General features: G+C 39.0%; 1 protein-coding gene across 2 annotated transcripts in view; it reads left to right on the top strand.

The window, feature by feature from the left end:
* Positions 1–16,996, top strand: part of TRIM24 (tripartite motif containing 24) — a 74,103-nt gene that overhangs the window by 37,953 nt on the left and 19,154 nt on the right. The window contains exons 4-12 of one of the 2 annotated variants that reach the window (XM_058189922.1): positions 5,289–5,421; positions 5,761–5,877; positions 8,749–8,863; positions 9,639–9,785; positions 13,462–13,579; positions 14,997–15,289; positions 15,705–15,869; positions 16,205–16,384; positions 16,796–16,931. In XM_058189922.1, coding sequence (XP_058045905.1) covers positions 5,289–5,421; positions 5,761–5,877; positions 8,749–8,863; positions 9,639–9,785; positions 13,462–13,579; positions 14,997–15,289; positions 15,705–15,869; positions 16,205–16,384; positions 16,796–16,931 — 1,404 coding nt within the window. Of the gene's footprint in view, positions 1–5,288; positions 5,422–5,760; positions 5,878–8,748; positions 8,864–9,638; positions 9,786–13,461; positions 13,580–14,996; positions 15,290–15,701; positions 15,870–16,204; positions 16,385–16,795; positions 16,932–16,996 lie in introns of both variants that reach the window. The other variant, XM_058189921.1, reaches the window with a different exon arrangement.

Below are 16,996 nucleotides of genomic sequence, written 5' to 3'. Positions count from 1 at the left end.
CTCTATGCGTTTCCTCCACTTCCAATCATCCCGAGAGAGGTGTGGCGGATACTAGAGGAGCAGGCAGAGGTCATCCTAGTTGCTCCACACTGGCCTCGGAGCTCTTGGTTCGCAGACCTCAAGTCACTGTTGGTGACTCCTCCCTGGACGATTCCTCCCAGCAGCGTGTCAGTCAGAGGGCTCTGGTTCATCCAGACCCTCAATGGCTCCAATTGACCGCTTGGCGATTGAGCGGTGCGCCATGAGAAGAGACAATATGTCTGCCAGACTTATTCGAACTATGCTAGCATCACGGAGGCCTTCTACTGAACGCATTTATTCAGCCTCTTGGGCATTTTGCTCCTGGTGTAAGAGGGTGGGGGCGTCCCCTCTCAGGGTCTCTATACTGCAGATTTTGGAGTTTTTACAGGAGGGTTTAGACAAGGGGTTAGCTCCCAACACCCTTCGTAGGCAAGTAGCAGCTATTTCCACTGTCCTATCCTGTGAGCCCTTGACTTCCTTGTCCTAACATCCTTCCATCAGGAGATTTTTCAAAGGGGCCAAGAACTTGTGTCCTCCGGTAGTCCATAGATATCCCACTTGGGATCTCTCGTTGGTCCTAAATTCCCTTACAGGGGCCCCTTATGAACCCTTGAGGACTACCACTCTTAGACTGTTAACTTGTAAAGTTGCCTTTTTGGTGGCTATCACCTCAGCCAGGAGGATTTCAGAATTAGCCGCTCTTTCGATATGCAGTGACCTATGTGTTTTCCATCCAGACCGGGTGGTTCTTCATTTGGACCCTTCCTTTATTCCTAAAGTTAATTCAGTTTTTCATCGCATGCAGGAACTTAATTTGCCCAATTTTTGTCCTCAACCAGTTCATGGGTTGGAACGCCGTTGGCATACACTAGATGTTAGAAGGGCCTGACGAATATATATTAAGAGAACGGCAGAGATAAGAAGGACAGAATCCTTGTTTGTGTCATTCCTTCCTGTTTCCTTAGGGCGCAAGGTGACTTCGTCAACTATTGGCAGATGGATTAGACAGAGGATAGCTAAAGCTTATGAGATGAGATCTCTACCAAGGCCCGCTCGTTTAACAGCGCATTCTACTCACAGCGCAGCTACCTTGGCTGCCTGGTCTACTCAGGCATCCTTACCAGAAATATGCAGGGCAGCTACTTGGACGTCGCCCTCTTCGTTTATTAGACACTATAGAGTGGACAAATATGCTTCGGCTGAAGCAGCCTTTGGCCGTAGAGTGCTGCAGCAGGTGTTTGTCTCTGAGGTTGAATCAGTCCAGACCGATCCCTCCCGTAGTTAGGGACACTAGGCTTTGGTATGTCCCACACTGACTGCTGTCTCCACAATAACGGAGAACGGGCATTAGTACTTACCTGAGACGCACCTTCTAGTTCAGTGGAGACAGCAGTCAGCCTGTCGTGTCCCACTCCTCCGCTGACGGCCGGGTCAGGGAAATCCGAATCAGGCTTGCCTCTGCAGCTCTGCCCAAAGTCCTAGCAAAGTCCTCAGAGCAGGCAGGAGACCAGTAAGTGACTTCAGCAAGATAAGTTCGACTTTTGCCTGACTCAGAGACTGCCAGAAAGCAGATCCTTTATATAGGCCATGGGGTGTGGCTCCATGACTCAGCACTCATTAAGGCCTGCCCCTCCCTTCCTTCTGTTGCCTCCGCCTATCCAGTCTTCTGATGTGAGGGTCACTCCAATCAGCAGCTGTTGGAAATAAACTTTCCTCAGGCTCACATGCTGTGGAGGAGGGGGAGGGGTCTAGCTGCTCCGTTTGCCTGGGCATGGAGCCAGGGCTGGGGCCAGGGGGCATACATTCCTCAGTGTTCGGGAGCAGATAAGAAGGCCCCGGCTGCTGTGAGAGCGGGCAAGACACAACAGATACATTCATCAAGGTACAACATTTACAACACAATTGATGGTCAATATATCAATATAAATCATAAGGATTGTCAGCAACAAATTATAGTCATACAGTCAAAAGGATTGATGGAAGCCGAGATCCACCATTTGTTGCAGATCAGGGCCATGGAACTGGTGCCCAAAGACCAAGAATGGACCAGTTTTTATTCAATTCTATTTCCGATGTCCAAGAGTTCCGGGGACTCAAAGGGGATCTTGAATCTCAAGCAACTCAACAATTTCATTCTGTACAGGCAATTCAAAATGCAATCCCTCAAAGATATCTTGGGATGCATATGGAAGGGCGATCTCTTGACATTGGTGGACCTCAAGGAGGCCTACCTACACGTCCCAGTCCATCCAGCACATCGAAAGTACCTACGCTTCATGTATGCCAGTCACCATTTTAGATATCTGGCCATGCCATTTGGCCTGTGATCGACCTCAAGGGCGTTTACCAAACTGTTAGTGGCGGTAGCTCGGGGACAATGGTTCCAGCGGAGCGAAAAAACAGCATAAATTGGCTGGAGCTGAGGGCAGTCCACCTGGCCCTCCGCCACTTTTGGACCACTGTGAGAGGTCAACGTGTTGATTTTAACAGACAATGTGGCCACGAAAATGCATATAAATCGAGAAGGGGGCACTCAGTCCCTGTCTCTCATGGCCGAGGCAGAGAGGTTGATGAGTTGGGAAAGAGAGATACATGCTCTCCCTCAAAGCAGAACATATCTCAGGCTCATCCAACGTTCAGGCAAATTGGTTGAGCAGAACACAACTGGACCCTTCAGAATGGCATCTTCATCCACTGCAATTTGAAGAGTTGTCATGGAGGTTTGGACACCTGATACTTGATCTGTTTGCCTGTCCAGAGAACGTGCAACTTCCATGGTTTCCCCCCCCCCCCCCGATTTCCAAGTCCAGGGACGGAAGGATGCAACACCCTCCACCATGCATTGCCACGGGCTCCTCTACGCATTCCCTCCCATTCCACTCAAGGGTAATTCGGAAGCTGTTGACCGAAGGAGCAGAAATCCTTCTCGTCGCTCCCCATTGGCCAAGGTGGACCTGGTAAACGGACCTGGTGAGCCTCTATGTCCCAACTCTGGAGGGTTTCCCAGGACAAGATCTCTCAGCCTCAGTGGCTCCAGCTGATCATCTGGCATTTGAGAGGATCCTCCTGAGGAAAGACAATCTTTCAGGGAAGGTGATCCAAACTATACAGGCTTCCAGGCGTGCCTCGACGAATCGGGTTTACAATGCTAGCTGGTGGTCCTTCTATCTGTGGTGTGCCAATGCACACATCAATCCAATTTCGGCATCAGTACCTGAGGTTTCCTGCAAGGCACTGGAGAAGGGGTTGGCCCCAACACCCTATGCCGGCAAATAGCGGTCCTATCTATGGTGCTTACCTATGACACTCATCATAACCTCACTCAATATCCGAGGGTACGCAGTTTCCTCCACGGAGCCACTAATTTATGTTCTCCTGTGGTGCATTGGTACCCCATGTAGGACATTCCCTTAGTCCTTCAGGCTCTCACGTCTTCCCCATTCGAACCATTGAGTTCTATCAGTCTCCGGTTCCTTACCCTTCAGGTCGTTTTTGTCGTGGCAATTACATCTGCCAGGAGGATATCTGAACTGGTGCTCCTTGGTATGAGGGGATCTCTGTATCTTCCATTCGAATAGAGTTGTGCTGCAGATGGATTCCTCCTTTCTGCCCAAGGTGAACTCCTGGTTTCACCGTCCCCAGGAGCTCATTTTGCCGGATTTCTGTCCAGCCCCCAACCATTCACTGGAAGAAAGATGGCACACCTTGGACGTCAGGAGGGCCCTCCGCAGATACATTAAACGAACGGCTTCATTTAGACAGACTGAAGCTCTTTTGTCTCGTTTCACCCCTCATCAATGGGCAGGAAGGTCTCCTCATCTACAGTGGGCTGTTGGTTGAAGGCATGTATTGCGAAAGCATATGCGCTCAAGGCCAAGCCTATGCCTGGATGGATTGTCGCCCATTCAACTCAGAGTGCTGCCACGACAGCGGCATGGGCTACACAGGCGTCCGTCAGTGACATTTGCAGAGCGGCCACTTGGTCTTCATTGTCACTATTTATATGACATTATAAATTAATTATGCCTCGGCTGAGGCGTCCTTTGGATGGCAAGTGTTGCAGTGTGTGCACTCTACCCAGGGCTCGGGGATCAGTCAGCCTGCCGCCCAGTGATCTTGAGCTTGGAAATATCCCACGCTTGGATTTTCCAAACAGCGCACTGGAAAACGGACGTTGGCTTACCTGAACATCCTTTTTTAGTGTGCTGCGGGAGAATCCAACCAGCCCTTTAGGCTTCCTGAATTGGGTCCCACTTCTTCTGCTTCCTTTGGACACACTGGATGACTGTGCCTTCTTGAAAAAACTGAAGCTCAGATGAGCAGTGGAGGCATGGTCAGCAAAAAAAATAAAAAAATCTACACTCAAGTTTCTAGCAAATAGATGAGAAACGTCCCAACGCACGCTTGGATTCTCCCACAGTGCACCAAATAGGGACGTTTAGGTAAGCAGCATCCATTCTCTTGGGTAATTTCTTCTTGAGGCTACAACCAACATTAGAAGTGGCCAGAATGGAGATCGTCAGATTGAGAATTGCATTAGGTGGTAGTGATCTTGCAGTGTCAGCATCGATTACATGGTGGGAATGGATTAGTCCAATAATCCGGGGTGGGGGGAATGATCATTTTGTATTTCTTTTTGGCCTGTTTAAAAATTACTAGATAGCAATGTTAATGTAATGGGTTAAGAGACAATGAGAAAATAATGTTTATATATACTTTTTTCCTGTTTTGAGAAATTAGAATTTCTAAAGTGTTTTCAGATTTTATGATCTGAAAAATGTGTATGAAATAAATATTTTTTTTATCCTTTTGTAAAATTGCCCAACTCAGTGGGATTCCAGGTGGTGCACAAAGAAACTAAACAATGAAAAAAACATAACATTTTAAAAGAAAATATATATTTATACAATATTAAATATTTATAAGTTCAGAAGATAGAAATATTTTGTAGGCATTGTTTCTATGGAGATATACTTTTGCATCTTTTCAGGAATGTTTAAAGTTAGTTTCAGAGATTCCATTAAGTAATTTTTTCAAATATTTTGAAACAGTAAAGCAAGTATGATTGTATATGATACGTATATGTATATGATATTGTATATGATTTGTATGAGCGAGAATATTGAGAACAAAAGAAAAGAAACTTTGTCTTGCTTTTAGACTTTAAAAGGAGCAAAATTGCACTAGTTAACTTTCAGTTTTGGTCCAGGTCTATAACAGTTCATTCCTATCCATCAGAATTTTTCCCCTTTTTTCTTTTTTAACAGAAGCTGTAGGTGTAACCAATCAAAGACCTGTGTTCTGCCCTTACCACAAAAAGGAACAGTTGAAACTCTATTGTGAAACTTGTGACAAATTGACATGTCGGGATTGTCAGTTGCTGGAGCACAAAGAACACAGGTATTAAAATGAATATATTTGACAAAAAAAAAACCCACAAAGTTAGATAAAGAAGTAATAAGAGTCTTATTAGAGAAGTAAGCATTGCAAGATACAGGCTAGCTAGATTTTTTTTTAATTTAGTTTGCTTTGGAGTTAATGTATAATTTGACATGATTTATAGATATTATCGTGATTATATTTATATCTTTTTCTTTTTTTTTTCTTTTTTCTTCTCTATTCAGTTTTGGTCTATGTATTTTTAAAAGACTATATATAAAATACACCTAATGTAAACATGCTGCATATTTCTTCTTTCTTTCCTTTCTTTCCTTCCTTCTTCCTTTCTTTCTTTTGCAGATACCAGTTTATAGAAGAAGCCTTTCAGAATCAAAAAGTAATAATTGACACTCTTATTACAAAATTGATGGAAAAAAGCAAGTATATAAAATATACAGGGGAGCAGATTCAAAATAGGTATTGAGTTTTATTTTGTAGTATTAAATATTATTTTAATATCTCAATTAGCTTCTTTTTCATGTTTGAAATGAAGTTATATTCCTAGTAATTGGATTCATTTAGTTTTTACCTCTCTAAATTTGACATGTAGAATAATGAGTTTAATATATGCACATGAAAATGCATAAAAGAGAATCAGAGTAAGATAATTTTGAACTTGGAAGACTTTGAATGTAATTATTCCTAAGTGTGTTTTAATAATATAAAAATGGCAGTTAATCAGAACAAAGCATAAATCTTTGCCTACAGTGGCCAAGTAAATATCTGCAGATTATTTATAAGCAAGATGAATGCAATGGACACAGCGAAAGAAAAACAGAATTCCTACCCTAAATCATGCTACCTAAAATGTAATAATTTTTGGCAGAAGGGAACTTGACAATTGCATGGTGTGATAAATATCATAATCAGGAAGAGAGTATGGAGGAGAGGAGCTGTTGTGTAACTATAAGCATGCCCAGATATTTTTAAAGGAAAAAAGAAAACTGAGGGTTGAATGAAAAGTAATGCCTTTGCCTTCATAATTTTAGTTTAATAGTGGTATTCTAATAAATTAAACAGGAAAATACTCCAGGAAATGGGCTCTTTGCTATATTTACTTCTTCACGCAACCTCCACCATTCACTACACACTTCTCCCAACAATGGACAAACTTCTTAAAGCTATCATGAAAGAACTCCACACTTTGTCTCTTCAACCAGGTCCTGACAGTCCTTTCCAAATCTTCATTTGAGTCAAATAGATGCCCACAAACTATTTTTGGGAAAAGGTAGAAGTCAGATGGCACCAAGTCTGGAGTGTATGGCAGATGGGGTAAGACAATCTGATCCAAGTTCGCAATTGCCTCTTGGGTGGCTTGTGATGTGTGAAGCCTATTGTGGTCATGTTACAGAAAAAATACATTCTTGTGCTTCTGAATTCTGCTTAATCATTGTTTCAAAGTTTTGAGTATCAATTATAGTGCTCCGAGTTCGTAGTGATGTCTGGTTCCAGGTAGTCAATGTTGATAACACCATCTGCATCCCAAAAAACTGTAATCATGAGTTTTCCTGTCAAAGCCTAGTTTTGAATTTTTCTTCCACAGGTAATGATGTTTGTGGACTGATGCTTCATTTCTGGGCCATAATGATCAGCCTACTCTATGAAGAAATCCCTCAGTTTCATTCTTATAGTATGGCAACAATTGCCAACAAATTTCAATTCTTGAAGGTTTCATTTCTGCTATAAACGTATGAGGAGCATCTTGCACAATCTTTCTGATACTGAAGAGAAGAACATAAATAATGTTCCTATGAAATGCCAAGCTTGGCAGCAAGTTCCTTTCAAGTGATCTACCAATTGTCCTTAATCAGTTCATCAACATTTCTTGTGTGAAGCTCAGCCGTTGCTGTCACAAGTCATCTACTTTATTGTTCATGGCACAAATCGCCTCTTCCTGATTTACCATCTTTACCAACATTGTTTGGCCAGTGCTCCCATCAACGGTCATCACCATAAACAACCTGGGTTTGGTGGTGAATTTCAAATGGAAAGACTCCTTCGACAATCAAAAATTCAGTCATGATGTGTTGTTTAAAGTACCCTGATGAATACTCACTGCAGACTTCCATTTCATAAACATAGTAACATCACCTTTTCTAGTAGCAACTTCATGCCAATTAAAGTGAATGAAGCTAAATAATGCATCAGAGCTTCTAGCATGTCAATACTGTTGGTGACTTATACCACTGGAGGCATTGCTTTTCATTCTACCCTTGTAAACCCATCAGTGGTAAAATTTACTCTCCTATTCCCCTTTTGTTTATTTTGAAACATTTCCCTGAATATTAAGAGATACCTTCCATTTTTCCTTCTAGTTATAATAGTCACCTAACCATGCAGAACTCTTAGGTAAAATTATTTTAATCATCCATGGTGGTGCTGGGGGCCTACTATGTCACAGTAAATGGGTGCAGTAGCTTTTGCACATAATAATTTAATATGGTACTACACACATTCTCCTAAGCAAAACAATAATTGTATGAGTCCATATTTTCTGTGAACCTGTTGCAGTACCTAGCTAGTATTTAAAAAAGAATCAGAATAATGAAAGAGCTAAGATGCCAGGGCTGCGTACACTAGATTTTGACAGTTATTAGTTGCTTTAATATAAAATTTCTCCAGAGTCTTTCAATGTTTTCTTGAAGTTTAAAGAAATTGACTGACATTAGAATGCTTTTTAGCAATTTTAAAATCTGTTTGGTTTGTATTTTTATATACTCACACACACATCGCTTGTATATTTTGGTGTGCATATACATACATCCTACAAATAGAGAGATACTGCTATTTAAATACCTATGTTGAACAAACCACACTGCCATGACATCCCAGATACGTACAGTATGTACATATTGCACTTGGTGCAATTTCCTGACACCAAGAAAAATGACAAAAACTATTAACATTGTGCTGCATAACTTTTTTTGTGTTTTGTTTTGAAATGTGCAAATTGTGTTTAGGGAGGTAGCATTTGAGCAACCTTGGTTGATTTTGAAAGGTAAGCAGGATTCAAACTGGTTAATAACTTGATGGGAAACTTAAAAGATAGACCTCATTGGAAATTTGAAAAAGACATTTTAAAGGAGTCAGTGGCAAAGTACTTCCATATTGTTGTCAAGGAAATTAAATATATGCAGAAGTCATCAGGAGTTAAGCTTGAAGATTTATTCTTAATTATGTGCTGCTGTGATATTTTGCACAATATCAAGATCTGAACATCAGCAACATCACAAATTGTGATCACTGTACTGTTATAAATATACTAAATAGTCTTTCTACGTTTTATAGAATCCATGAAGTGAATCGGAATCAAAAACTGGTGGAACAAGATGTTAAAGTTGCTATTTTCACATTGATGGTAGAAATAAACAAAAAGGGAAAAGCTCTGCTGCATCAGCTTGAGGTAGATTTTATTTTCCCAAGGGACACTATTAAAGTGGTCTTTAGTGCAAAGTACATGATGCTTATATTATGTATGACTAAAAAAATCTTGGTATATCATTTTATTAAAATATTTAAAGAATGAACAGTAACAAAATAATGCATTTTTGGAAAATTTCAGAATCGGTAGATGAGACTTAACACTAGTGATTTGCAATCTTCCCTGCTAGTCTCTTCCCCATTGACTTTCTGGGAAAGCCAGTAGAGAAGGTTATAAGCGTTGATCCTCTGGTCGTGTGGTGGTGTAGTCAGTGATAAATGTGAGCCAGTAGCCAAGAATCCACATCATGGTCATGAGATCACAGAGGTGCTAAGACACCTGGAATTTTGAGCATGGTCATGACCATCATTCGTTCTGTGCCATTATAATTTTAAATGGTCTTTGAATAAATGATCATAAATCGAGGACTACATGTAATATCATTTTTCCTCTGATAAATGGAATGTTATCTATAAAAACGTAAAATAAAATTGGATAGTCTTTATGTTATCCCAGTATTTTTTGTTCAAACAAGTTTTTCTTTGTTTTAATACAAAGCAAAATAGAAATAGTCTTTGAATCAAAGATTGCCTAAATATTAATATAGTAAAGTATTTCAATATTAATGATAAAATATTCAAGGCTGACTCTGGTCTACTCTCTTGAAGAGATGGAATATGATATATACAGAAATAGTGTAATGACTTAGTGCTTTAATCTGCAGAAATGATGATGACCTTGTCTTTCTTCATTGCAGTGTCTAGCTAAGGAACACAGGGCAAAGCTTTTACAGCAGCAGCGAGAAGTGTCAGGACTTTCTAAACAACTGGAACACGTTATGAACTTTTCTAAATGGGCTGTCTCCAGTGGGAGCAGCACAGCCTTATTGTACAGCAAACGCTTGGTATGGATAAATCGTTAGATCAAATTTGCAATCCTTACACGGTTTTTCAGCTTTTTCCAGCTCTTCTTTTTCAGAGATAAAGTATGGACAAGATAATTTATAATGGAAGCTCATATTTTTAAGATTCTAAATTCTGCCTTAAATATAACTTACATTAGAAGCATTGAAGTTTGAAGAAAATGCTGTTCTGGAGAAATGTATAGAAAAACTATTGAGATCTCAACTTAGTTGACTTTGTGAAATTGTTCTCATCACAAAAAGTGTTCATATTACTATCATTGTGTTGAGGAGGATCATTTTCTTTTTGATATCCTCAGATGAAATCGGGCATCGTTTGGATTTCCTGTTTTTTTAATAACTTAGCTATCTTTTGAGGCAGTGGAAAAGAATAATGAAAATCTAAAAATCTGAAGAGGACAAGATTATTACAGTAGTTGTGTCAAGCAAGGAGCAGGTGTGACTTGGTGCGAACAAAGAGGCAGAGACCAGGTGCTCTCTAAGTCACATTTATACAGTGCTGTATAAAGATGGGTTCTCCCATAAGGCTGGAAGAACCCTGAATGCTATTTCAAGCAAGCATAGATAGGCTTCTTAGTTATATAACTGGAACCCTGCTTACAAGAAATAAGGTACAGAAGTTACAAAAGTACTTATGCACACATCTTGTGGTTATGATCATATGTTGGGCTGTAAGTTTGTGATTACTTGATTGAGGTCTCAACAACTCTGAAGGCCCTGCTAAGACCTGAATTTTATTTCTTTCAACATTAGAATCTTTTTAGACCAATCATCAGAGTTATCAGAATCATGATCAACAGGATGGATTCAGTTTATATCAGGATTAGCAGAGTCTAAATTACACAATATAATTAAAAATAGTTTTTGAACAATTTTATAGAAGTTAGAACCCATCATTTTACTTTTTTATTTACTGCCCTCATAAATTGTATTGTAATTTTTTCTTCTTATGTAAGTGCATAACAAATACCATTACTACTTTTTAAGACAAAGTGTGCACAATTATGTATGTTTCTGTTTGAGAGGTATACTGATGTTCTTCGTACAAATGCCCCCTTTGCTCATGTGAAGCAAAGTTAAATTTTCTGCTCATTTCCACTCTTAATTTCTGGTCCATTAAAAAAAAGGAACCTTTCTAAAATTTTTGCTATTAGTTGTTTATGTAACATCACAATTATGTTCATTAGAAAACTTGCAGCTTTGGTTTACTGCAGTTTTCTGTGTAGCAAAATGCCACTGTAGATAACTGTATATGCATACATAGGAAAACAGCTAGGGAAAGCTGAGAGATATTCCTATTGTGCCAGTCTCTCCTCTCAAATGTTTATATAACTGATATACAGATAGTCCTCGGTTTACATCCATTGTTCAATAATCATTCAAAATTGGGGCAGTGCTGAAAAAATGGATGGACAACTGATCCCTGAAGTTTCAGCCATCACAGAAACTTTTGATCACGTAATTATCCAGGCATTTGGGAGAGCCATAGTCACTACCTTCCTTGCTGGCTTCTCAAAAATAATGTCAATAGGAAAGCCAACAAGAAAGATTACAAGTTGTTCCCCAACTTAGCAACTCTCTGCCAGAGGGTGGAGCAGCAGATGTCGGTATCAGCAGGGAGTGGGACAGAGGGCGGGGCATCAGCAGCGGCAGCCTTCTAACACAATCCCAGTTTCTCATGTGGCCCCTTGGGAGAATTAATTGTCCACCTCTGATCTTGACAGACTTGAGCATTGAGCCCTATCCAATAAGATGGAGTTCAGTAGTGAGAAAAGTACGGTCTTGAACTTAGGAAAGAAAAACCAAATGCATAGGTATAAAATAGAGGGTACCTGGCTCAATCTTAGTAACCGTGAGAGGGATCTAGGTGTGCTGGTGGATCGCTGTTTAAGTATGAGTCACCAATATGCTGCGGCTGCCAAAAAAACTCAGTGCAGTTCTAGGCTGCATCAACAGAGGGATAGCATCAATATCATGGGAACTGCCGCTTTATACTGCACTGGTGAGACTTACTTGGAATACTGTGACCAGTTCTGATCACCATGGTTCAAAAAAGATGCTGAGCCCTAGAGAGAGTACTGAGAAAAGCAACAAAGATAAGGGGTCTCAAGACTAAATCATACAATGATAGGCTAATGAAACTAGGTATGTTTAGTATAATGAAGAAAACGGGAGATATTGATAGCAGTTTTCCCCTTCATCACAAATATAAATGTGTTAGTAACTTGTCGCTATCTTAAAATATAAGAGATGATCTCTTCAATCTGTATCTCATCTCTTACCTATAAGCCAATCCTTAAAGCCCTAGTCAACAAAAATCTATTAAGGCTTACCAGAGATAACAACATACTTACTTTAACCTTGATGAAATAATCCAATTTTATCTTCCTTCCTTTAACTTTTAATAATCTTGATTTTTAATCCCTTCAAATAATGTCCTTTTCATTTTTTTCTTTGTGCTTACTTGAGAATTCTGGGTGCTGAGGTCCATGCATCTTAAAGTTGCCAAGTTTGAACAAACTGTTCTATATTATCTCTCCTTAAAACCTCTTTCTTTCATTCTGCTAGGAGATTATACTATCTTCTAATTATTTTCCAACATGATTCCTACTTTTTCTTCCTACAGTTGTTCTGCTTTCACTCCAGTTTCCTCATTACTTTTGTTTCACTCCAATCTTCTATTATATCCATTGATCCTCAACATCTTCTCTTGACACTCTGGCATATGGGCCTATCCCTATCCCACACTCAGAGCTTTTAGTTCACTATATGATCATAAATAATCAATTTAGGAGCACTTTTAAATCCATTTAGTGTTGTCATGTCTGTACTTGTTTTAATTTATTTGGGTTTGTACATTGCTCCAATCCAATAGAGCTTTGAGCATCATGACCTATGCTTAAATGACATTTTTAAAGCAAACAGGTCTATTTCAGAGCAATTATTCACCCAAACAACCACCATTGTCATTAATTCTTGATTCTCCAAATTAGACTTCTATACTTCCCTTCTCACTCATCCATTTGTGTCTTTTAACAGAATGATTTTTCCTGCATCACATTCGTTTAGAATGTTGCGTACTTTTTCCCCCAAAACACATTCCTGATAACTTTCATGATCACAATTCACTGGAACATAATATTCACTATAACCATCATGAAACAGTCCAAATATGTAATCTGATTATTCTGGTGCACATGAAAATAGGAACCAATGGATTCCAGAATAATCTAAGTGACTCAGCTTTTTTCTCTATTAATCATTCATAATTTTAAACCTAAACTTTGATTTCCCTCTTTGTATTCTTCAGCTGCGCTGCATAAAAGTAGATCATTTATTCAGATTTGTTACAATCTTTCTCTTAGTTTCAAAAATGCCGAGTAGAATTGTTGGAAATCAGAGTATCTACAAATTTAACAAATAAATATATATTTTTTCATTCATTAATTCAGGCTCTTTACCTTATATTCCTGTTAACATTCCTAATTGTAGTCTTCCATATTCCTTGATTGTCAATAGATGGTCCCATGAAAATTACTAGGACATTTAATGTAAAGTGACCAATGGGCTATTGCCCATGTCACCAGTTATGAGTCATGTCTAATGTTCTGTCACACTGAGATAGTTTAATATTAATATAATCTTATTCTTTTTCTAGATTACATACCGATTACGATACCTCCTTAGGGCAAGGTGTGATGCCTTACCAGTATCTAATACTACCATTCAATTTCACTGTGATCCTAGTTTCTGGGCCCAAAATATTTTCAACTTAGGTATGATAAACTCCATTTGGTTTTGTTAATAGAAACTTTATATTATTTAATATGTTTATCACATTAAATAATTGTATTTGATTTATTTTAAGTAGTTTTTGAAATAAGTAGAATACACATTTTATTGAACTCAAGATACCATCTCTTGAGTAACGATATACACTTTTCATTTTGGTTTGCCCTCCATTCTATCTCTATCATGGGAAATCCTATATGAAGATAAAATTGTATGTGGCAGTGTGCATTCTTCGTGTGTGTACACTCATCTTGTTTTGCTCTTGTTTTGCTCTATTTGTACATAATGCAATGTCTCAGTTGGTTATAGGTTTTCCAGCTATGCATCATTATAATTTAGTGCAGGGCTGTCAAACTCCCGCCCCATGGGCCAGATGCATCACGCATTGGCCACGCCCACGCCTGGTTTAGTGAAGGGGGAAAAAGTCCCGATACGTCACATGACGCATCGTGACGCCGTGAGTTTGACACTCCTGGTTTAGTGCATCAGTCACAACAGTTGCTTAATCTTTTTGACTTTGCAGACTGGCAGGGGGAGGGGATGATTCCCTGTGTGTGGTGGGCAAGCACACATGCATGTACACCACCATTAGTGCAAATGGGGATGCACATGTTTGCCCGCCACTTCTGTGGCCTGGTTCCGAAAGGTTCAAAGCCTGGTAGTGGGCCACAGCCTGGGGGTTGGGGACCCCTGACTTACAACTATATATCCCAAAATGTACAACTTTGTCAATTGAAGTGATGTTATATAGGAAAATTGATAATTTAATAGAGTGTCATATTAATTGGATGTTTGCCAAATATATACAGGTAGTCTTCAACTTATGGCTACAATGGAGCTCAGAATTTCTGTTCTTAAGTGGGACAGTTGTTAAATGAATTTTACCGATATTTTACAACTTTCTTGCCACAGTTGTTAAGTGAAATTCTGCAGTTATCAGTAACCTGGTCATTAAGAGATCTGGCTTCCCCATCGACTTTTACTTGTCAGAAAGTCACAAAAGGTGATCACATGACCTCAGGACACTGCAACCATCATATATATGAGTCATATATATCATATATATCAATCTGAATTTTGATCAGTGACCATGGGGATGCTGCAATGGTTGTAAGTGTGAAAAGCAGACATAATCACTTATTTCAGTGCTGTTATAATTTCAAATGGTGACTGAATGAACTGCTGTAAGTCGAGGACTACCTGTACCTGGCAGTTTGCATTTATATTGTTTCAAGCAATTAAATCATGTCTAACAAAGTAGTTATAGATTAACAATGATTAACACACAGGGCTGTCAATGATGCCAGAAAGGCTATTATTGTGATAGTCTATATTGCTATTATTGTGATAGAGTTATCTGTAGTAAAATTGTAACTTAGAAAGATAATTATCTTTATTCAGGTTCTTTGGTAATTGAAGATAGTGAACTCCCACTTCATATGCCTAAAAGCCCCGTGACGGAACCAAACATACAGCCACAGAGTGGCTTACCTTCAAATCAACTATCCAAGTTCCCAACGCAGATCAGTTTAGCTCAACTTCGACTTCAGCACATGCAGCAGCAAGTGCTTGCTCAGAGGCAGCAGGCACAGCGGACGGCAGGTCCCGTGGGGCTCCCAGAACCTAGAATTGTAGGGTCCGTGCATCAGACTCCTCCACCACCACCACCACTACCACCTCCTCTGCCTCCTCAGGTAAGTTAGGTCAAGTCCAGAGTAGAAAACATTTAGCTATTTTGACATTATTCAGAGGAAAAGGTAAAGTTAGCAAGGAGGCATCAAAAACATTATTACACAGATTAACATTTTATGCATTTGACTACACTATATAGGTATATAATTTTTCTCATCCTAGGAGCTCAGGGGCCACTCTAGAGTTCCTAAAATATTAATAGATTTAAGCCACTCCCTTTTCAGGCTTCTATGTAACTTTTCCCCTTTAAACAGATTGTGAAACTCTTATTTTTTCAGGCTGCACTGCTTTATATTGGAAATGAATACCACCCCCAAAATGATTTATCTTTTATAATTTCTTTCCCCAACATTTAGGAAAATATTTGTTATACTAATGACCTGTTAGCTAAGAACGTTGCTTTTGTCTTTCCAGCAGCCACCTCCACGTTTGGTAAACTTTCAGAATCACAATTTCAAATCCATAGGACCAGTTCCTCTGGCTCAGCCAGTGAGGTTTCCTCAAAATCAAAGCATATCACATGCATCTGTAAAGCCATCTCCACTACAAATGGCAATTTTGGCACAGCAAGCCATTAAACAGGTACATTCTCCATGTGATGTATATTATATCATACTATCCAAAAAAGAACTTAAAATATGTTATCAAATCTATTTTGCTATCTAGAAGAAAGATAAATCAGTCAGCTCAATAGTTATATTATTAGAAAGGAGGCACATTTTTGTTTGTTGGTTTGCTTATGTATTTCTTATTTGGAATAATTTTTACACTTTCATTTCAAAGCTACTTTTATCAACTTTAAGATTAATAATTAAGCAGAGTGCTATTAATCCTTATCCACAACGTTCCATGCAGCTTTGATATCTCCTGTACATGGATTAGGAAATAAATTATTTTCCTCCTCTCCCTTTTTCTAGTGGCAGATCCACAGTGGTCAAGTTTTGGCTACTTCGTCGAGTGCTAGCAGTACAACTTCAACTTCCTCCAGTCCCACTATCAATAGTGCTGCAGGAAATGATGGGAAGAATTTTGCTCCATCTATGATTGATCTTAATTCAACAATGAGTGGTTCCTGTATCTTGCCTTCTTTACCAGATGTGAGATAATGCTATATTTTTTGTCTTTTTTAAAAGGTTTATTATTCCAGCATGCTGTATTCTAATACAAAACTTGGTGGAATTATGCCATACAGTTTGGGATTAAAGTATAGCTAGTGCATAAAGTAGTGACTTTTTTTAGAGCACATTCTACAAGTGTCTTTTTAATATTCTAATCCTTTTCAGACAAGTTCCAATGTGTTTTATATTCTTAATGACTTTTCCAGCCAATTAAAGCTTGCATCTGTATAGCCTTTAAATTTCCTGTAAGTCTTCTGTTCCAAACAACCATAACTTTCAATACAAGACTGTCCGCTTTGTTATTAAAGGAAATTGTAATTGCTTTTTGTTGAAAAGTAGTGAGTTAATGTTTTCCTATCTAGAATCCTTACTGTCTCTCATTATATTAAGATTGACTGTTCAGGAAGTGTTACATTGGAAAGTATTGGGAAGAGAGAGGCATTTGCAGAGCACACCCAAACCAAACAATCTTCACGCAAAACTGTGCAGTCTCCTAACTCTTCAGTTCCATCTCCAGGACTTTCTGGTATGACAGCTATTTTCATTTTTAAAACTCTTATTATTACACTGTTAGGCACAAACAAGATCTAA

The sequence above is a fragment of the Ahaetulla prasina genome, chromosome 7, assembly GCF_028640845.1.
Source record: "Ahaetulla prasina isolate Xishuangbanna chromosome 7, ASM2864084v1, whole genome shotgun sequence".
NCBI lineage: Eukaryota > Metazoa > Chordata > Lepidosauria > Squamata > Colubridae > Ahaetulla > Ahaetulla prasina.
The sequence above is the reverse complement of the archived record's forward strand: the minus strand, read 5'-3'. Positions and strand labels throughout refer to the sequence as shown.